At 43.0% G+C, this 22670-nt stretch overlaps 1 protein-coding gene across 3 annotated transcripts; it reads right to left on the bottom strand.

Annotated features, from left to right (window-relative positions):
- Window positions 1–33: 33 nt before the first annotated feature.
- map3k4 (mitogen-activated protein kinase kinase kinase 4) lies at window positions 34–21641 on the bottom strand. 3 transcript variants are annotated; one of them, XM_071480908.1, is made up of 27 exons: window positions 21401–21638; window positions 15925–16115; window positions 14384–15810; window positions 12016–12276; window positions 11337–11489; window positions 11061–11218; window positions 10859–10975; window positions 10650–10749; window positions 10412–10495; window positions 10045–10314; window positions 9802–9951; window positions 9167–9328; window positions 8750–8883; window positions 7718–7796; window positions 7533–7611; window positions 6211–6304; window positions 5689–5811; window positions 3698–3798; window positions 3523–3603; window positions 3236–3427; window positions 3078–3148; window positions 2867–2983; window positions 2620–2779; window positions 2384–2506; window positions 1943–2049; window positions 1174–1353; window positions 34–1034 (listed from the first exon to the last, which is right to left on the bottom strand). In XM_071480908.1, the coding sequence occupies exons 1-27, from the start codon at window positions 21430–21432 to the stop codon at window positions 1014–1016; spliced, it is 4767 nt and encodes a 1588-aa protein (XP_071337009.1). In that variant the 5' UTR covers window positions 21433–21638; the 3' UTR covers window positions 34–1013. The 3 variants fall into 3 exon arrangements, with proteins under 3 accessions (XP_071337009.1, XP_071337007.1, XP_071337008.1); XM_071480906.1 differs by lacking the exon at window positions 21401–21638 and adding an exon at window positions 21118–21317; XM_071480907.1 differs by lacking the exon at window positions 5689–5811 and having other exon boundaries at window positions 21401–21641.
- Window positions 21642–22670: the final 1029 nt, after the last annotated feature.

The raw sequence follows: 22670 nt of genomic DNA, 5'->3' as shown, positions 1-22670 counted from the left end.
CACACCTCAAACACTGCAAATATTTCAATGCAGTTAAGACAAAGATTTTACTGTTAGCTCAAACTGAAATGAACTCCCTCTGAGATAAAAAGGAAAATATACAGTTCACCTTTTTTTTTTTTTTTTAAAAAAACAATTGGTTTATTAATATTGTTTGTACATAGCAAACACTATAAGAGCAGCAGAGGACCAGAAGTTGTGGTGTGTGTCAGTGTCTGTGTTTGGATGTGTGGATGTTTTGTGATCAGCAGCAGGGAGGGAGAGCAGGCCCTGTTTCTCCTCTTTGTTGGCTACGCTCCAGTCACATGAACAGCTCTTCACCGGCGACCAGTAGACTTGAACATTGCTCCAACTTGACATTTACTCCTCAGCAAAGGCAAAGAAAAATACATATAAAAAAAAAAAAAAAATCCTTCCTAGTGCCCGCGCTTGCCAAATGACAAGTGATAAATTAATCTGACTATTTGGATGGTGCTCCTTTCATAACGTTAAACCAGCTTCTCCTTCCATTCAGTGAGATTTACCGCATCCTTTTCTGCCTCAAAGGGCTACTGAAATAAGATTCCTCCCTCCTCTACTTAACTGCCCCCTTGGGTAAACAGTTTAAAAGTGCCATAGATTTGTGTCCCACCCCACCCCACCCATTTGTTTAAAAGAAAAAAAAAATTCCTCAATGCCTTTTCAGAGGTCTCTTCACCAGTGAGAAGAACAAATGTGGCAATAGTTACTTTAACTTTACAATATTGTTTATACAAGAATTAAAGCCAATCCTATTCTTACAGTATGTACAGCCCCACCCCTGCCCCTCCTCCCCCCAGTCCATGGGTACATAAAGACACAACAACCCTATACTCCATAGGTCCAGTTGTCCTCTGAAATGATTTTGTATTAGTTCCTCAGTTTAACTCCATGTGCCTTCAGCCATAACTTCCACAGTTCCTTTTTCTCTCGCCAACAGCATGTACAGTAGTGCTTTAATTTGTAAACTTGAAAGCCAGAGAGGGGGTTTACTTTCACTCTTCATCTGTACAAACCTGAAACAGACGAGAAATAGCAGCTGTAAATTAACGTAGTGTGACAGTTCACTCATGACAGTGAGGTTTTATTTTGGTGATTAATATCACCAAAAGAAAACATGACGGCTTTATGATGTATTCCACAGAAGTATCGCACCTTGACAAACGGGTGGTCCAGCAGCATGCTCGCTGTCCAGCGGCGTTTTGGTTCACTCTCCAGACAGTGACCGAGGAAGTCCTTCCCCTCTGTGCTCAGCTTCTCTGGGATGGGAGGTTTATGGCCCATGCCCACTTTGTACATGATCTGGAAGTTGTGCTCATACTCATGCCAAGGTCTCTGCAGGTTGAGATGAAAATAAGAACATGAGTCACTTCCTGGTTGGTTTTTTCCACCTCTCTCTACCTGAAGTGGTGTGAAAGGAGGCTGATTCATTTAAGAACTTAAGCATGCAGACAAAAAATTCCCCTTGATGAGCTTAGTGAGCATTAGGTTTTGACAGCTACTTTAAATAACTCAAAGTGGCAGGTTTGCTGTAGGGACACTGGCTCCACAGACTTTAATCAGACTGAAATAGCAAACAGAGATAATCTATGATAACAGTGAATCAGCATCTTACACAACGAGCCTCAAAATTTAATAATATATGTGGCATAAATGTGTAAATATGTTACATTAATATTTTACTTAACTGAAACATAAAAAATGCATGCCAGAGCTACAGCTGCTCTTCAATGGGTCTCTTGTTTGCAATAACAACAAAGCTACAAGTATTTCCATCTGTCTTCTCCTCTCTGACAGCACAAACCAACAGCACAGAAAAATATCCCTGAATGAGATATAAGCCTGTGTGAGGCCCTTATTTTTAAAACCTGTTAAGGACCTATGACTAAGTGTGAAACAGGACACCTTCTCTGTCCCTCCTTACCTTCCCTGTCACCATCTCAATGAGGACACAGCCCAAACTCCAGATGTCTGCTGCTCGTCCATGACCTTCACCCTTTGCTCTTGTGATGACTTCAGGTGCCATGTATGCTGAGGAAAACACAGGGAAAAATAACCAACAGTTAAAAGACTAGACTTTACTAAGCAGTAATACAATGATGATAGGACACAATGCTGCATATGACATGACAGAATAAGAAGAAATTTGCCTAAATAAAAAAAAAGTAAACTGTTATTTTCAATACACTACATAAAGAAAAATAAGAGTATATATAGTAAATCTTCATATGCATATTATAAATTTTCTCCTAAAACACAGCATGAGACAGCAGACATCCACTGGTAAAGGGTATAAATAAAAATATTGAGCCACAGCGACACCTTCTGGCAGACTGCAACCCAAACACAACATACAAGCTTTTACCTGCAGTTCCCAGTGTGCTGTTCACCTCTCCAGGCATGGTTTGAGTGTTGTTCCTCAGCTTGACTGAGCACCCAAAGTCACCCAGCTTAATCAGACCAGACGATGTCAGAAAGATGTTGGCTCCTGATACAGACAGAAACAACAATGGGAAAAATGGGAGTTCACTCAAAATTTCCTGTTCGTCTGTTAAGAAAAAAAAGATGTGAGAAATATGACACAGAGCATATGAAACTGACCCTTGATATCGCGGTGGACGATGCCGTGTTCGTGGAGGACATTGATGGCTGTAGTGATCTGTTTACTGTAGAGCCGGATAACATGTTCCTGCAGCCCCAGCCTGGACACCTCCTCCAGAGTGCCCTCATCACAGTACTCCATGAAGATGTACATCTCCTCCTACAGGTGAGCACATGAAAGTTGAAACCAAACCACTTCAGTGTGCTCCATGTGATGCCTGAGTGGACATTAACGTATGCCTCTTACCCGATGGAGCTCAACTCCAAAGTATCGCACCAGGTTTGGGTGTTTAATGCCTTCAAATATTTTCAGCTCATCTGCAGTTTCCTTGATTGTTTTGTGATCATTCGGCTGGAATCGGATCTGGTTGACAAAATAATCATCATTAGTATCTGAATTGCATTTATTTATTATTATTTTGAAAAAAAAACTGAACTGATCTTGCTGGAGTACATACCTCCTTCATGGCCATTAGTTCTCCAGTGTCAACATTGATGCAGGTGTACACCTTCCCATACTGGCCCTCACCTGTTACACACATAAACATAACATCACTGCCTGTATGTGCCTTAAATAACCCACATTATATTAGATGCAGTCAGAGGGTAGATGTACCTATCTTGTTGCCCCTCTGCCACTTGAAGGTCACCTTCCTGAGCCCAACGTGCATGACGTTGTCATAGGACTTGGGCGTGTGACACACTTGGCCGATGATGTTGCGCTGCTTCATCATGGCGTAGTGTTTGTCTTCAAACTTACGAATGGAGCGACGGACGGCCTCCATGGGGCTTTGCCGTGCCGCTGTGTCTAAGAGAGGAGAGGGGAAATTATTAGTTATTACTGAAGTCAGATAACTGTATGGAGCCGTGTATCTACTATGCCTCATCACTCAATAACCTCACCCTTGGACTGGCTGATGAAGGTGCGGAGCTCCCAGCTTCGCCGTACAGTGTTGTTAGGATCTCCCTTAGGATAGGAGGGTTCTGGAGGGAGAAATCACAGGAGTTGTTCACGTAATCAGGCAGATGAACATTCACCTTGTGAATCAACCCGTGGCGATGAACTGAATGCACCCACCTTCTCTGTCCTCTGTGGGGCTGGAGTGGCGGCTCAGAGATTTGAAATGCAACTCTGCTGCAACTGACGACAGACGGTCATTCTCGTGGTAACTGGATCCCCTGCGAGGACATGGAAGACACTGATGCAACACCGTGGTCCAAACAAAAACCTCTGATTCAGACTGCTACGTTTCAGTCTGAGGGTTTCTCTGTTCATGGCCAAATAAAGGCCCAGCAAAGATGGCACCGCACTTTATTTTTATGCTCTCAAAATGACTGAGTATGTTCTTGTTAACGTTTCATGTACTTAGTGGTTCCTTTATGTTAAACTGTGGAAATGTAACCAGTGGAGGGCACTGTTTCCCAAAAGCATCTTAACATCTTGAGACCCACTTATTTGCAAAGGGTTAGAGGTTATTAGATTATCTTCACCTTGAGATGCTTTTGGGGAAAATGTTCCCAGACAAGTGCTTAAAATTAAAAATTATATAAACACTGTAAACTACATTAACCAATCAAATCCTATACAATTCTATGCTGAAATGCCAGAATTATGTTTTTAAAATTATATGAATAAATTGACAAAATGATCCGACCTTTCAAGAGAAACAAAGATGTAGCTCATTCCCAGTATCCCGACACCCACTAACAGTTCAGCATGCGTCAGAGTCATTCACACTTGAAGGTTAGATCTCCTGAGTGCATGTTCTGATTTCAAAAGCACATACAGATGCGCAAGAAAATCTAATGGCAGTAAATAACCGGCATCAAAGCAAGACTGGTGTTAATAGCACTAAAAGCAGAATATCATCGCCCACTCTTTCAATGAGGTAGTGTGGTTTTTTTTCTCCTCCATTTTCACTCCATGCACAACAGCTTCTTTTCATCTGTAATAAGACTTGTACAAGGCCATTCTTCTGATTTGGTGACATTTTGCGGTGCTTGTAAACATGACATTATCAGTTGGAAGGCTGAAAATGACACATATTAAGTCCATATTGAGTTTTTTCTTCAAATTGAATTTCAGCAAGGAAGCCTGTTGTAGCCTACATCAGTTCCATGCATATTATTATCTTATAGCATGTTATAAATGTAGCAAGTAGCAAGTTCACAGTGATTAACATATTATCTTAAAATCCATGCTGTGAACACAACATTGGTGCATTAAAGAAATCCAGTTCTTGAAGTTAAATTATATTTAATACCTCATTATATAATTTAATAAAATTGTTCCTGTTAGTTAAAGATTAAAACTAAAGGTTTTTGTACAAACATAAACTAAAACTTCTCTATAACTACAAAGGACTGATGCTAGATTTAGGTCTGTGATGTTCTACCAGTGTGGAGCCTGGAAACGATCAGTTTACAAAGACTGGCAGACTCACATTGTGGATATAGTAGTTAATTCAATATCTGTCTTAATATCCATATTTATAGTGTTTGTTTCGATGCAATCTGAGGGCTAAAAGCAGGAAGTCTGCATCTGCCAGTGAAGCTTGTAAATCAATCCTGATTTACATCAGGATGTAAATCATCCTGGAACTTCTTTTATTCCAAAGAAGTTCCAGGAGCTTTCTATCGAGGGATGACTTAAAGTAAGTTACCTCCAAGGCGTAATACTGTTTACAGTGTACACCAAAGTCTTCAATCTTCAATCTCCAAATAATGGAAGAAAAACAAGTATAATATAAACTATATCCTTCCATCAGTTCACAAGCACAATGTTTCACTCTCTTCATGTTTTGAAACTGTTAACGCTCTACATTAGCACGACATCACAGATTTGATGAGAGGGTAAAATACTTGTTGGCTCTAAGCTTCTGCGTACTGCAAAAAAGAATTTAGTGAATCCTCTTTGATATAGAACAAGTGTGATTTCAACTCTTAACATGAAGCATTTCCTCCTTTTTCCAGAAGCCTTATAAAAAAAAATTAGTGATGGTTTTTGCTTCTGAAACTGCGGCTGGGTTTGACAACACTTTCTACCAGGTGACTTAGGGGCAAGGCTACCTGACGTCACTGGGGGTGCTGCCTGGTGCTTTGGTGTGGCTGTGTTCCCCCGGGCCCTGAGGGACAGGGCGAGGGCCATTGGGGAACAGCTGGTTCCGGAGATCGCAGGGGAGACTTCGAGAGCTGTGTGGTGAAAAAACAAACTGAGGAGCTCTGCCTTGGGAGGTGTGGTGGCTTGGCATGGGATATGTATACATATGTTTGTGTGTGTGAGACTGGGAGCCTGGTTGAGGGACACACACACACACACACGCACACGCACACACACACACACACACACGCACGCTGACTCACTCAGAGATGATCATTAAAAAAATGATGAAATGACCATTGGCATACTCTGCAGCACACACATACATAAGAAGGTCACACACACACAAGCTCAACAACTATGAAGCCCAAACATGAGTAGGTATAAAAAGCAAGGTAATGAGGCACAATGAGCCATGCAGGAAAGAGTATTAACTTCAGTGCACAGTGGGCACACAGAGTACTGTGAAAACTTGATCTGTCATCACATACCTGAATCCTTCAGCATTAGGGATGAACAGATTGGGGTTTGGTGGGTCACTATGGCAGCGAGGGACCTTTACTGGACGAGGACTATTCCTGGGAGCTGAAAAGAAAAACACCCAGTGCTTAATTTAGTCAGGCCACACACCAACGCAAACCCTGAACAGACTATGCATTGATGGAGTGGAACTCAGAGCTATAGAAAGTTTGCTTGCTGGGATTCTCTATATAGATTCTGAATATATATTTATATACAGTAGCTCCTCTCAAGACAGCTGTAAAATGCTTCACATGAATAAGAAAATGGGAAAGAGGGAGATAGAAGGGAGAAAGAGGACAATATATTAAAAACAAGCAGTAGATGTATAAGACATATAAGAAAAAGTTATAAAATCTAGAAAAAGATCTGCACTTATTTGCTTTTTTTCAAGACTTGGTGGGAGAGTGCTCAAAAGTCAAAGTGCTCTTACCTACACTATTTCATGCTCTAAGTGTCCTATCAAAAGAATTTAGACAAAAATCTTTTTTTGTTTTGTTTGCATAACATAAAACAGCACAGAAATAACATCAAGTCTGATCAATGGGGGTAAACTGGACACATTTTTACAACCTCATACATCCAGTGGTGAGGTTATCATGCAGTCACTTGACAGCCACTGCAATGTGTTGCTTTACCACATCCAAGTCAAAGGCAGAGAATTTGCAGCATTTAGTTCTGTGCAACTGCCAGATTGTTGTTCCCATATCTTGGTTTGCATACACCTAAGACCTTCTGCATCAAAAATGATTTTGGCTGGGTATAGTGGTCACTTTTTGTAGCATTTTTTTCTATAAATACTATGTTTGTATTGCATTCAATGGCAGAAACAAGGCTGTGTCTGACAGTCTGCAGTTGGATGGTTTTAATAACCGTTCCGTGTTTTACCCACAATATAATTTGTTATATATATATATATTTCAGTCGGAAAATGTTTGCTGAGCAAACATGGTCTTATTTCAGTAACACCCTACTTCACACTTTCACTTATTCCCAGAACAACCACAGTTTTTTTCTGCTTCTGGCCACAGAGCAGCAGCATGATGTTGCTCAAATGAGTCTGTGTAGTCTGTGGAGTCACTCAAACTAACAAACTTCCAGTCAAACAAATAATTCTTTGCCATTCTACGGGAACTGGATTGTTATTTCATTGCTGCTGCATCTGCTTTGTGTTAACAGCCGGTCCCCATGGCACCCAGATTATAAACTTGCAACAGAATGTAAACTCTGAAATAAATCCTGAACTCCAGATACAGAAGTCACCGACAGTTGGCATCACAGAAGAGCGTCTTACCAATGTACAGGCCGGTGACCGGACTATGAGGTTTTCCAATCACATGTCCAATACATTCATTCATCAAAGCTTGTAAATTCTGCAGAGAGAAGGGTCAATTCACCGTCAACAGATAATAAACACATCATATTACATGTTTTCTAATTTGCAGAAAACAATAAAGAGGAGGAAACAGGTTATTTTACCAGGAAGTCATCCTCAGGTAATGCTGATATGAAGGCAGGTTCGATGGCTTGAAGAAAATCAAAACCCTGAGTCGCCCACCTGCAGGTGTAACATGGCAGACAATCAGGGTCCCAAAACTTTGTGCTACTGTTCATTTCAGTTTTTCCCCTCACTTCCATTTATGTTGTAACAGATTAAAATGTGTCAATTGTAAAATGTGAACATCATAACTGAAATGTAATCAGACACTTGTACAGTCACAGGCGCATCAGCACATTTCATAAACATGCAGGAAATCACAACTTTAAAGTTGATAGAAAAATAAGTTGAAGGGTTAATTTTGCTATTCATGCATGTTTTCCAGTTGACTGTGCTGTGTGGAGCACACATCTAACAGGTGTGATTAATAATGGAAAAGATTTCAGCATCTTCATCCTGAAGGACATGTTCGAAGTAGCACCTCGTGTTCTCCACTGTAGGAACAGAAGGTACTAGGGTGGCACAGTTTTAAATGATCCAAACAGGACAACACGCTCATGCAAACTTTGTGCCTTGCTTTGTTTGCTTATTCTTCATAATATTAAAAAAAGGTCTAATGCTACTATTGCAGTTGCACATTGTTGCCAATGTGCCTTGTCATGGCTCAAAAAGGGCTAAAAGAAATGTATTTCAATTAAGACTATTGCTCAGCTAAATATGTCAGGTTTTACAGTTGATAGATTTAAAAATAGAAAACAGCAGGGCAAACAGCATTTATCACACAAACAAAACCCCTTCAACTACTACGATCTTACATACTGTTAGAAAAAAAAGCTTTGATCTGTTTGTTTAAGCTGATGGGGAACATTGTTAATTTATCTGTCCAAGACTAATTGCACTGGCTTGGCCTGGCTTTAACTCTCTCTGCAGCATCCCTGAGCAACACACTTAAACCAGTCAATGCTGCCTCAGGAACACCACACTAACAGGTAGACCCTGCACTCAACCAGAGGGTAAAAAAGTGACATAAGTAAATTACATGACAATGTCATTGACAGAAGGTGAGGCCTTACCTGGGCTTGGTGCCCCTGCCACTCTCGCATTTGGTCAGGACATAGTTCATCCATTTGCGGGCAAAATCAATATAGCGCTCCCCGATCCTCTGCCTGAACTCTCCTGACATCAGACGCACCACCTCTTTGTGGTACTGTAAATAACAGAGTATGTTTAGGATTACTGCCGCAGTATCTCCTCATCTGATGACTCCACAATTCATTCAGTCCTTAAGTAACTTTATTGCCCTTTGTAAAGTATGACCCATGACCACAAAATCACAATGTTAACATAAATGTTTGTAAAGTGGAAAGTGGAAATGTGTTAAGTCACAAGCTCTGACCAGGAAAAATCAATGTCAAACTATAATCAGAGTCAAACCGTAAATATATACACTGTGTGACAGTTCAAGCCTCTAAAAGCCTGGAGGCTGTTACCTCGAAGGCAAAATTGTAGCCCTGTATCATTGCCTCCCTGTAGTACTGATGCAGCGTGGCTGACTCAGACTCCTCCACCTCTGCTTCAAACTCTGTGGTGAACATGTACTCCACTCGTTCAATGGCAGAACCGATCTTAATGCATAGCTGTAGTGCCTCATCCTGTGGGGGCAGAGAGAAAGACGGGGAGAGGAAAGAGAAGAGTTTGATTGTTATTTTATTTAATTTATAAAAAAAAAAAAGGTTCTGCAGAAAATCTCAGAATCACAGCGATCAGTGAAAACATTCAAAACAGAAACTGATAGCATTTATGTGGCCACCGAGCCCTGCACCTGTGTACCTGACCCGCAGGTTAGCAAAATTGGATCTGTACAGGACTGTGTGGTAAAAGTTCAGTGACTCCCCCTGTAAGAATTACTTACAAAATCTAGTCAATGGACAGTGGTCCGGTGTATTTTTAGGTTGTGGTGATGACAGGTAATGTTAATAGAGTGGAAATTCAAGGTAACCCATAGCAACTGTGGTAAAAAACAGATCTGAAAGTAGGACACAGACATGCACCAGTCTTTACAACAACACAAAACTAACCAGTGATTACACAGGTTAGAAATCATAACCTGTGGTTATGTAAGTACCTTCAGCTCCTCCAGAGCACTCGCGATGAGAGGCTGACTGGATGTTTGCTCCCGGTTGAGAGTGAGGACATCCTCCATGGACTGCTGAAAGGCCTTTCGCTGGGCCACCAGATGACCTGACTGCATCACTATCAAGAGCATGTTCTCGACCTGGAAGTACATTACACTAGTGTGAGGCTTGTAAACAATGGATATGGACACATGGACACATGGACACACACACACACACACACACACAAATACCTTCATGGCCCTTAAAGTGTCAACAGTTTCCATCTGGGGGACCAGTTTGAGCAGCTCTCCTTCCCACTGAGCCCAGTCAGAATCAGTGCTGGAGTCTCCGGCTTTGTGTTTACTCATGAGCAGGTAGGCCTCATCATCAGCAATTTCCTCAGGCTCTTTAGAGCAGTCTTTTCCAGCAGCAGCATTGAGAAGCTGCAGGATGAGTGGCCGCTGATCCATCAAACAACAGGGGACAAAAACTTGCAGCTCCTCCAAGCCAGGAATCTGAACCTGGACATAAAAGAAGGAGGTTAAAAAATACACCAATGACCTGACGACAGAAAGGAAAGATCCAATATGTGCAAAATTAAAAGAACACCAAACACACCTTGACATGGTTTCTCTTTTTGAGTGCCTCCAGGAGACAAGTCACCCCATTAGTGATACTGAAATCTGCAGCAACTTCTAAGTCCTGCAGAGAAGCAAGCAAACAAAGTGTGTGTCAGAACACACAGTTCCAGTTCTTCAGTGAGCCGAGAAAACAGGGTCACAGATAAACTGCAAAGTCTGTGCTGTTTTGGTTCCCTCTTTCAAGGGAGTGAAAATTCTTCACTGCTGCCTCTCACCTTGCGAAGCATTTTGGCAAAGCCTAGAGCCTTGGACGCTCGCTCCCTGGCCTCATGGAACAGCTCTTTAAGTGACCGACTAGTCTCAATAACTGACCGCCTGGAGGGATCAAAAGGTTCAAGGTGTAAAACAGCTCCACGGGGACAAAAAATTATAATACTAACTTAAAAAAGAACAACAGAAATCTAGACCATCTTATTCCCCTTACCTGATCTCATCCGAGGCCGTGCTGTCATCTGCACTTTCCCAGAATTCATTACCACTTTTTTGCAGGCCAGCATCAAGGAACTCTCCAGTGGATTTGAGCAACATCCCAGCGATGTCACTGCCAAACAGCAGAACAGTTCTCAGTCTCATATAAATTATTAATAAACTCTGCCACATGTTAGATGGACTGCAAGTCCACTCACCAGAAAAGCTTCCCAGACTGGGCCTCTCCTCCACGGATGTAAGGAGTGATGACCTTGGTGAAGTGCCATTCCTCCTCTAACAGGTTCTTTAAGCTGTGAGAGGCCTGAGGCAGCTGCTGCAACATCTGGATCCAACTGTGCATGTAGTCAAAGTAAACCTACAAAAACAGACAGATGTTACATTTGTCACATTTCAATAATGCATAAATTCACAAGCCTTTACACAACTTTAAAAGTTAACTTTATGTAGAGGAGGGGGAAGATTAGGAATCTTACCACAAGCATCTTGTGCAGGTCCTCTTCAAACTCATCAATATTGGCATTTGTCTGCAAGCCCTGAGCATCAGTCACCACGCCACGCAGCATGAACTGATAATACTGCTTCATCAGAAGACCTCCTTTAAGAACCTCTTTACACTCACGCACCAACTGCAGAGCACAAGCAACACACGTAAAAGATCAGCACATAAATATGACATACCTGCCAAGCATTACATGTATTACAGCCTTCAAGGACAGTGCTGTCCAACAAAATGGTAACAATAGGTATTTCAATATTTCTTTTTCTTCTCTTCATTCTTTAGGACAAACTTAAGTAAGGTTACTCATTTATTCACTAATCAGTACAGAGGAATTACACAGCTCGCTATAAGACGAAACTCCAATCCAACTGCAGGAATTTCTACCAGCCTATTCTGTGTTCATACAGAAAGTTCACATGCCATATGTGCCCACTATAGGTTCTGCGATGAGTGTATGTGCTTGCAGGCCATGCCGTATGACTGATCCCTTTTTTTAATATGAGAAAAATAAGCATGCAATGTAACTAAAATACACTGTACGTTAGTCAGATGTAAAAAGTGTTCAGTCATTCAGTGTGAGTGGCACAGCATGTACAGAAGAGCCACCTAGAAACTCTGAACTCTAATGCTAAAGAACTTCAACAGCTGCTTGCCTGTTTGATACTGAGCAGTGAAGGCTCTCCAGCAGGCCTCTGTTCAAGTCGCAGTTTAAGGCATTCGTGAATGACATTGAGAAGGACTCTGCACAACACAAGGAATGCCGGCCGGAAGGATGGGAGGTCCATGTCCAGCAAATCCTCCCAGGACACTTGGTCTGCTCCGAGCTCTGGGTGTGCCGGACCACTGCAGGACAGGTGGCGCGACAGCTCTGGCAGGTAATCGCTGTAAAGCATGGGGTCTGGGAAGTCTGCAAACTGCAGGTGGAAGATAGGTCCAGAGACGTTAATGCATTATATACTGACATATTGACAGAGTTAACACTTAATCCATGATGGCTCACCAATCTCAGAGAGGAATCTGCAAAGACTCTGGAAAGATGCATCCCTTTTGGACTGCACAGCAGAGTATATACATTACCAAAAACATCACTCTGATCCTGAACTTTGCAAAGACAATTCCCTGTTACCAACTTTAAACAGCTACAAGTTGTGTCTCCCCCTCCTTCCTTCATAATCACATCAACAATCCAAGAAGTGTTCACATTCCTTGTGGTACATTTGCAGGAGGACGGCAGTGTCTGAACTTCCCTAAAATGCTGCACTAAATTGTTAAAGCTCACTTTTTCTAACACCCAGATGAGCTCATCATCCATTGTAGTAAAGTCAAAAACAATTATCTTCTCTTTACGGCTCTTTTTTTTTTTTTTTTTTTTTTTTAGCTTTCTCTGTCTAGCTTTCTCACTGTGTCAACACATCCTCTGTTGTTTACAGCCTGGGCTCAGACAAGGCACAGCTTCTATCTGGGAGAGCACCTCCAACTGCTCTTTCCTCAAGTGCCTGATTATATTACTTACATTTGCACAGAAAAACATTACAAACAGTATATAAATAATATAGATAAACCTGAATAAATGAGTGCAGTCACAACAAATTAGTGTTAATGAAAAATATTCGTTGACGACCTATTTTTCACTGTGAAAACAGACTAAAAGTGAAGAAAAAGTTACCTCTGAAAATGAGAACTATGAAAAAATGTCTTACATTTTTTGTTAATGAATATAAACTAAACACTGTGAAAGATGGAAGAAACAACCTGCATCTGAGAGAGCACACACTACATTATCTGATTAGTTTCGTCTGCTGTCCAAAATATCACTTGTTCAGAGTGAGGGTTTAGCCACTTGTCCTGATGCAATACTGTTAATATTTGTATTATTTTTTGTAATCTTTTCATATTTTGTATTGTTAATATTTTATTGATTTTTTTCTGTTTTCCATTAATGATTTCAGACTTGCAGTAGTTGCCTTATCTGTCTTTATATTTTTTCGACTTACTGTGTTTATTGTTATGCACCAAAACACCACAGCAAATTCTTTGTATATGAAAAGCTGATTCTGACCTTACAAAGTTATGTGTTCTTGGTAATGTCATTTGATGTTAGCTGTTCTTAGATGAAACTGATTTACGGACTATAAAAAAACTTTCAGGCAGCATGCCAACATTTGTAAAGAAGTATGGTAATGTAACGACTAACTGCTGTAGATGTTCACTAAACTTAGATCACAGTATTGATCTTATCTGATGATACAGCCTCTCCAGACAGTGAACAGTATTTTTGTGAACAGGTGAGTGAATCCACCTTGTGAATGGCTCATCATGAACTGCTCGGTTAACAGGAACAACTGTGCTAGATTAGAGAGAGCGGTTCTGTTCGAACAGACAGTTTGGAAATGCTAACTGGATTCAGTGACGTCAGCCAGTCTGTGCGTTACTGCAGAACAGAGTGACTCCTTGTGAGAGACACCTGTAACCATGGTAACTGTATACAAAGAAGGCGACAGCTGCAGCCTCAAAATGCTTAGAAGACCTAAAAATTAAAAATGTATGACGAAAATCAGACAAACTTGTCACTGACGAGCACGTCACTAAATTGTCTTTAGTTTTTGTTGACTAAAACTAACAAAAATCAAATGACTACAAGTGACTGAAGCTAATACATATATTCATCAATGGACTAAGAGTCAATCAAAGTCAGGTGGTTTAATTAACACTATAAAAATGTAGATGCTTTCATACAGAGCACAAGGACTCCAAGAATGGTTTAAGGAAAATTAGTGATGTGTTAACTTGTGTTGTTGATGTGTTGAGATGGGGCCTTTCTTGTTGTCTAAAACTCCAGTAGAGTTAAGAGGCTGAGAATCTATGACAAGGAAGCTGTTCTGGAGGCAACACCTTACTGGGACACTTTAGACACTTTTCTAACTCCAATACATATGAAGTTCTGTTTAATTCAAGATCATTCTGTTTAGAATAAAATGTTCATCATTAAGCATGTGCAGCCTGAAGATATTATACTCTCACCTCCAGTGCAGGAGTGTGGCGGAGCAGTGCTGCTCTGGACCGCTGAAGAGAGCGGTCCATCAGTTTGTGCAGTCTGAGGATCAGTTTACGCAGTCCCATCTGTTTCAGAGCTTTATCCACAAATGGTCTGTAGATGGCTGTGGGGCAGAACACTCCCCCTCCCGCAGTTGCTTCTGCACTTCCTGCAGTAGCGGTTGGGAGAAACTCATCTTCTGACAACAATCGGGCATATTTAGGAGTCAGTGGGGGAGACAACTCTCCATCTGCTACGTGTCCCAATGCCCCCTCCTCCTCGACATCCCTGTCCTCCCCTTCACTTTCAGCTGTAAAAGTAGCTGTCGAGTCATTCTCCTCATCTTTTTCACTCTCCTCTTCTTCATTGCCACGGGAGCAGCGTGGTGAAGGGATCTCAAAGACGGGCCACCCGATACGTGATAGGTCATGGAGGCCCAGCACAGTGGCCATAACGCGCAGCTTCTGGTTGAGGTCCTGGGTGATATTGAGCCACAGACAGAGCGCCTGCACCCTGCCCTGGAAGTCTCGTGCTGCATACTTTTCATAGTCCTTCTGCAGGGCCTGTAAAGAGGGGTACAAAGCTTCCACAGACTCAAGCAACTCCATAACCCGTTTGACCTGCTCAAATGCCAGCCGCTGGCGCTGAAGGTGTTCCCTGCAATCAGCACCAGAGCCCAGAGGCTCTGCTGCATTCATCGCAGTCGAGGGGCATGCGCTAAAGCCCCAGGGATCTACTCCACAGTGGTTGGTCTCTGCTACAGCAGGCTCCCTCTCCTCTCCACAGACTAGATCTGGGATGCTCTGATAGTCCCCCTGGATTATTTGAAACCCTGAACACTGGGCCCCTCTCAGGCTGTCATAGTTGACCTTAAAGTGCAACACCTCATTGATGATGTCAGGGATGGCCTGGCGGGCAGTGAAAAGAAAAAGGTCTTGATCACTGGTGGATCGTCGTGCATGCCAAGCCTGCAGCTCCAACCAAATGACCTCGTTGTTGTGGCCCATGAAGGCCATGTTCTCTAGGCCTCTCTGCTCCTTCTCCTTCCTCTTGGAGGACATAGACGTGAGCTTGAGCAGCAGCCGCAGAGTTTCAAAGAATTTGAGGCGGTCAGCAGGACAGTCTGTCCTGGAGGTCTGGCGGTGGGGCCGAGCAATATGGGGCATAGAGACGGGAAGTTTGCAACTGCTGCAGCCCAAGCTCAAATAATGTTTCCTGGGATCCATGTTGATGGCACCGAAGGGGCTGGACTTCGAGAGTGGATCCAGCATGAAGGATCCTTCAAAGGTCTTCTTGTGGTCCCTCTCCGTGGAGCGCAGTGTGGCCCTCTGCTTCTTTCCCTGCTTGTAGCTGTACTCCTCAGGGGTCTCCACTGGCCTGGGACTCTCTCTAAGAACAGACGGGCTAAGGTCCACTGAAATGAACACAGAAAATACTGCCCAGTCAGTAAAACAGATGTACACAATTGTAAAACATTTTTAAAACTTATTTCCTTATACACTTCAATTGACTCGATCTATTAACTTACCCTTGTTGGGAGACCGACCAGCACTCCTCGCCTGGCTGTTCCTTTGATGTTTGCCAGACATGCGTTTCATCTGACGGGGGGTAAAGGGAGGTGATGTGCCATACAGAGCTTCCTCTTCCTCACTGGGAGAGTCATAGGATTCATCCACCTCAAAGTTCTGTTGGGATGCATTTTCCACTGGCTTGGTCTGCCTGTAAACATTTTACAACATTTAGAGAAAAACAGGATGAACAAACTATCGACATGGGCTAGATTTGCATCTTTGAAATTATCACAGTTACACGGAAGTGATGTTAACCGCGAGCCAATGCACTGGCATTATGAAACTGTTTCAGTCATATCACAAGGGAACCCAATAAATGTGTGTGCAAGGTCAAATAGTGCTGAGTTGTTTGTACCCAAAACAGAGTGTGCAGCAAATCTTCTCTAATACCACAGCAAACAGGTTGCTAAACTGCAACTAGACTGAATGTCTGCTACTACCTACAGCAGACTGACGAGTTGTCTGTCCTCTGGAGCCTGACTGGCTGCCTCCCAGAGGCACAGCAGCGATGCTCTGTGCATGACCACAGCCGTGCAGACGCAGGATAATAAGCTGTGGGCACCCTCTCTCGGTCTAGGTAAACATAATGGCTCAACCAGAGCGGGAGAAATAGTAACCCTCATTAACTCTGTCTGCTAAGTCATCAACCATACTGCACAAGTCAAGTTTTCATGCAGCACTGAGACTAACTCCTCCAAAGTGTGTAGAGGTTGTCGGACCCGTATGCAAACACAGTGCTTATGCAAAAGAGCACACCACTTTCATGTGATTAGAATAAATCTTGAGCCACAATAAAGATGTGGACATCAAAGTGGCTTAACCACATCCTGCCTGTGAGTTTCAAATAAGTAAGATCCATAGCAGAATATGTTGCCTCAAAGGAAACAAAATAATCACTTCAATCAGTTCCTTCTGGGGAAAAAGGAAGAGATGAAAGAACTGAGAGTGCAAACAGCACGCTTTTCTAGATTACATTGTCACAGCTTTGTTCCCTAATGCCTTTCTGAGGGTTTTTTAATAGGATTAGAGACAAAGGTTGGAAGGTCTGACCCCGCCAACAAAAACAAAAAGAGAAAAAAAAGGAGGGGCATGAAAAAGGGCGTTCTATATGCTGGTCACCATGTGTCCCATCATCGATCATCTGACTGAAAGGCATTCCCCAACACGCGCTTGTTAGCGTCTGTGTGGATGGAGTTGAAAGGGGCTGTATCACTTTCACTGGGGGAGTGTGTGTGAGTGCTAAGGGAGGGGGATTAATCTGGAAATCACTTGCTTAAGCTTTTCAAGGAGCCACATAGAGAGAGAGCCCAGACTTCTATTGCCCATCTGCCCCAAAGTAGAATCTGTCTACACACACACACGCAGAGTCCCCTGGGAGCAGCTGTGGAATTACATGCAAGGCAGACAGACACCTGCTGCAAATCCTGCAACTTTTAATGCAACAAGATTTCAGATGGAATCAAGACTTCATGAGGCGAAACATACTGCAAGAATAACTTTAACAGCACAACAACCTTAACCACAACAGTCTTGAAATTACAGAATAACTCCTCCATGACAGAACACTGGTGCCTTTATGAGTGTGTTGTATTGGAAATTGTGAAGGGGCTTGTTCTGTAGAAGCAGCACACCACAGTGATCTTTTCAGTATGCAGGCACAAGAAGGAACAGTAAGCAATCTTGTGTGATACAATAAGGCATTTAGCACCAACAGCAACAAACAAATGTGCTGTGCAAATGCAATGCAAAAATCAAGACAGGTATCAGGAAGCTGCGTGGAGGCACCAGACGGAGTGAATGCCATCGACCTCCCACTGTGTCCATCACAGGTTTGATCAGATTGTGCGCACATTCGTAAACATTCCAAAGCACGCATGAGTGAGTGGTGTCTGAGGACAGAAATAGTAGGTGCATGTGAGAGGGAGTGACACCGAGTTTTAAAAAGACACTTCCTTACGCAGAACAGCATGACTAAATCACTTAGGAATGACAGCGGAACCAATGACGCCATCACTGCCGGGTATTTGTTTGGTTGCCATGACACACTTCAAGCACAGATTGTGCTGCTGCAGTAAAAGCTGTGCAAATTCCTCTTCTGAATTCTTTGCTTTTTTCCTAAACCTACTCACAGATCCGCCCAGAGAAAGTTACTGGCCTCCATGCCCTGCAGTTAACCATAGACGCACTACGTTCTTCAAGCTGTCCCTGCCTGGCTGCCACTAGTGAATTATCACTGCAGATGGTGTCTGGCTGCTCTCAATGGCTCATCTGATGGCTCATTGGGGCTCCAATAAAGGCCAGTGGAATGCTAAAGCCCCTAGGCAGAAACACTGAGTGCATAATAAACAGCACAAAATCAGGACTCTTTTCTGTATAGTGACTGAAGCAGTGATACCAAGGGCTGCCAGAGTCAGGGGGGCCTGACCTTTGACACCAACCATCCACACCATTGTACCAGGATGGGGCACTCTATTGTATAGTTGTGACACGTGGCCCGTGAGGCCCACAGCTGAATAGCACACAGCTGGTTAGTGAGCACACTTGCTCACAATGTCCAAACTATAGGGGATTTTTTCAGAGAGAGGAAAAGGAGGAGAAGGTGGCTGGGGTTTTCTAAGAGCACACTTTCCATCTAATTAGGCAACACTAGCATAACTGATGCTCTGTAGGCTAAATCCAGATTTTGAAACCCCCCTCCCCTACAAAGGATGTCTCTGCTGCCTTGTAATTTCACTCTGGGGTTAACTGGTGAGGCAACAAGAATCTAAATCTATGTTCACATCTGCCCAAACTGAAATATGCATGTCTGGCTCGCTGTAAAGCCCTGATAAACTGGAAACAATCAGATGTTTTGCCATAGGCTGACAGACTTCAGAAACAATGAACACGACATACTTGACCACACCCTCCTCTGGAACAGTGTGACACTGCCAGGAGTGGACTTCCCAACCTCTCCTACACGCAACTGTGCAAAGCATACTGTGCGTGCACAACAGACAGACAGCTACTTTCATTCAGAGGAAGCAGAAAACGCAGTGCATTTCTAAAACACTGCCTTACACATCATGCCTTACACCAGGGAACATTCTCTGTCCAAGACACAGTCCTCACTGTACCAGTGGAAGCTCAAGCCATTAACCACAACAAGTCACATGACCTGAATGTATCTAAATGTAGACACTCCAGACAGTGGGCTCCAGCATGAAGTAAATGGTGTAATGGCATGTTTTTATGCCACTTGCATGAATGCAGTGCAGACAGCAGCCTACGCCACCTTGAAATTGAAACTGTAGAGTCATAAGCAGCACCTTTGTCATTTTCAACTCGCATTTCACTTTCTTTTGTAGTTGTGCACATCATAAATGCCAATCTCATCAATGAGCATATTATTCTGCAGCACTTAAGGATCTTTCCTTTCCCTTTCTACTACTTATCCTCTGAAACGATCTTACTCTTGCAGCACAATAGTATTATCAAGTCGTAGATTAGTTCCAAAGATTCTGTTGTTTAAAAGGAAATAACAGATGACGGTGACAGAATGTGAGAGCGGTATTAATGTCTCTAAAGCAGGTGCGGGCAGAGACAGGATGCAGTTAGGAAATGCTAGAGGACAGTCCATCTGTATTCTACAGCCTGGGCTCCTGGCAAATGGAGGCATTAATGAGTTCTACCCCATGAGCGTCTCCGGGGCTCGAGGCAGCCATCCACTGTGCACAGTACACCACATCCTGAAATCCCTGGAATGCTTGTCAGCCACAATGTCTTCACACTGACTTTGAAAATGAGACATAATTGACAAAGGACCTCTGTACTTGCAACGATAGTGAGCGCCTTCAATTGCCACGCCAAGCCCATTACTCCTCTTTCTCAAAATAGCTGCCAGTTTAAACTGAGCTCAGATTTAGTGCTTAATTTATAGAAGGATGTTTCTGTCATAAAACATAAAGGTGACCGATGTCTGCATGTTGTGAGACCTGTCATTTACAGATCTGTCAGAATTCATACTGTGTTCCTGCAAACTCTGCCCTGTCAGCCATGTTACCTTTGTTGTGTACAGTTGTCCAAGTGTTGTAGGTTTCTGATCCCATTACAACAGAAATAAATAGGCAAAAAAAAGGCACATGTTTGAGCCTTCTGGAGCATAATTTACCTTTCACCCTCAACTCTGCACAGACACTAAACAACACTGCGATCATGTCAACTTGTGACACTGTCATGCTCCCAGCAGCAGTATGTTTAATGGCTCAGTGTTTTTCTTTATGAGACAGTGGGACAGTAATTACATTAACAGGGACAGTGTTGCACAATCATTCGAGCTGTTTGTGTCCTCACCTCGGACTAAGCTGTTGGCTCAATCATTACTGGGCAAAAAACAAAACAAAAAAAACAAACAAGCTATTTGCTCAAAACCAGGATTATCGAAGATGACAGAGCTGATCCACCGTGATAAATGCCCTCAAAGTCACTCGCTCCGCAGACAAACAACTGCATGTGAGGAGAAGAGAGAGGGGGAAGACATAACAGCAGATTCCTGAGGGTCTGTCGCCAGCGGTCAGGGGTAAACACTGCGGCATTTCGATTAAGGGATGTGCACATGTGAGAAAAACATTTCACCAGTGTCTCTTTGTGTGCATCCCCCCTACGAGACTGCAGACATGTACCCTCCAGTAGCCTTGTCATCTGCGCACTTTACAGCATGATGAGATATTTGGTGCAACAGATTGTCAGCTGAGTTACAGACCTCAAAGAAACGAAAACCCCCGCTCAATAAAGAGCGCAAAGTGTGCAAATCAAACGTACACAGTCCACAAGCCCGTGTCATGATTCAGCAGCGGAGAGGGAGACGACAACAACGGGAGCGCCAAGTCTAGCTAGGGGATTAACAATAACAGAGGAGCGAAATGCTAGCTAAAGCCAGCGAAGTTTGTGCCGCGGTGTTGTGATGAAATGCATGGTCTGGCGATCCCAAACTATCAACAACGCACTTCCGAAACCACCTTACGAGCCCACATTGATACGCTTGTCCCGCTCCGGCGCCGTCAGCTCCTGTTGGTGAAGTTGTGAGTGAACAATAAACTGACAAGCGGCGGCTAACAGCAGACGTTAGCTAGCTTGTTCCCCTGACATGTTGCACTTGTTCGTTGTGTTACCTTAACATTTGGCGAGCATTTTGCCTCTCTCTCTCTAGCAACCGAGAATTAGGTGGGAGGAGAACATCCGCGGCAAAGTGCGTCTGAAAATGTTGCTCCAAAAAGTTTGCAACTCCTGTGTTGCAAATGCAGTAACTGCAAGCGTACCACTATTTGGCAGGAAGTATATTTCCGAGGGATGCGCAAGCGCTCCCGTAGAGCCGACTGCAGTGTCACATTCAGCTCCCTATTTGGCAAGTGCGAGGTCCTGATGGTGTAGTGTCTGTTCAACAAATTCGCATACCTGCTGGGCTTGTTACGATCCGGAGGCTCCATAGCAAAGCAGTGGCTTCTTGTTCCTAGCCGTGCATGGACTAAACCATGTCTAAGCGATATCAGACAGACTTTGCACCGGTAAATATTTGCAAGAGAGGCGGATTTTTGTCTCTTTGGAGCACTTTTTATCCACCGGCACAGTTGACTCTCGCTTGTGCGTATGCCGTCGCCATCTTTCCAACGTTCATTGAGGAGGAGTGCCACAGTCTTGCATTACTACGGCAACTCGGATAGGTCATCTGCGGTCATAACTGTGTAACTGTGCAGCTTGTTGTTACCCTCACAGCTCAGTCACAGTGAATCCGTTTTTACGTGGTCATCAGGAATGATCTCACTTTAAACACCTTGATATATATATATATATATATATATATATATATATATATATATATAGTGCAGTGGGGGACAAAAATATCTGCTGCTAATGAATGTTTGGGGTAATTTCAGCGAGTTATTCATGACAACCTAGTTTGTTGTTGTCAGTGGGGACTGAAGAGGTGGCCCTTCACCATTAGTGTGTGATGCTTACAGTGGGGCCCAATATGACATGATGTAGGGGCCGACTGCCATCTTCAGCAGCACTCTGTCTACAGGGTATGATGATGAATGTGAATGCAAGCAGTAGCCCTTTGCCAGAACAACCTGCAGGAGGGCCCCGGCTGCTGGGCCCCTATGAATCCCCCTGTTTGGAGCCCTTCGTTAATTGCATGCAGTATTTTTATACTGTAAAGTTACAGAGTCCAGGTTAACAAAAAAAAAAACATTAGAAAATGAATTCAGGAATGTACACACATAATGGTCACACTGATTTTGAGGTAACAAAGCAGGCCCGCCTTATGTTATTGTTAACATGTCAGTTGACTGTTGTGCTTCCATGTTATGAGGGATCTGGAGGCCCCTGGTGGTTTTGTGTCCTATGGCAGTTGCCCACTTGGTCGTTCACCCTTGCTAATGCTATGTTACATACAGTTTTGCACTGTGACGTAAGTGTAAATGACATAAGCCATGCATGTTCACACAAATGGCAAAAAAAAAAAAACATTGCAGAAAAACATTGTGTCTTAACATCTGGGTTTTGATTAATCATCATACACATCCTGAAATTATGGGAACTGGTGTTAATTTTAAGTGTCTGCCTCAACTGTTTGATTCAAGTATAGTGCCCTGTTCAAAGATTTGTTTTAGTTTTCACAAGGCAAGAAGCAAAAGAGGAACTAAAGATTAAATACATCCGTGAT

This window comes from Trachinotus anak, unplaced genomic scaffold (genome assembly GCF_046630095.1).
Source record: "Trachinotus anak isolate AG129_WGS33_773 ecotype Australia unplaced genomic scaffold, CSIRO_AGI_Tana_v1 ptg000007l, whole genome shotgun sequence".
NCBI lineage: Eukaryota > Metazoa > Chordata > Actinopteri > Carangiformes > Carangidae > Trachinotus > Trachinotus anak.
The sequence above is the reverse complement of the archived record's forward strand: the minus strand, read 5'-3'. Positions and strand labels throughout refer to the sequence as shown.

Excerpts from the sequence above, each read along its gene's own strand:
- map3k4 (XM_071480908.1), bottom strand. The coding sequence starts at position 21,432 with ATGGAGCCTCCGGATCGTAACAAGCCCAGCAG. Across the intron at positions 11,219-11,336 it reads ACCTGCACAAGATGCTTGTG|GTTTACTTTGACTACATGCA; the intron begins GTAAGATTCCTA and ends CTGTTTTTGTAG. Across the intron at positions 7,612-7,717 it reads TACCTGAGGATGACTTCCTG|AATTTACAAGCTTTGATGAA; the intron begins GTAAAATAACCT and ends TTCTCTCTGCAG.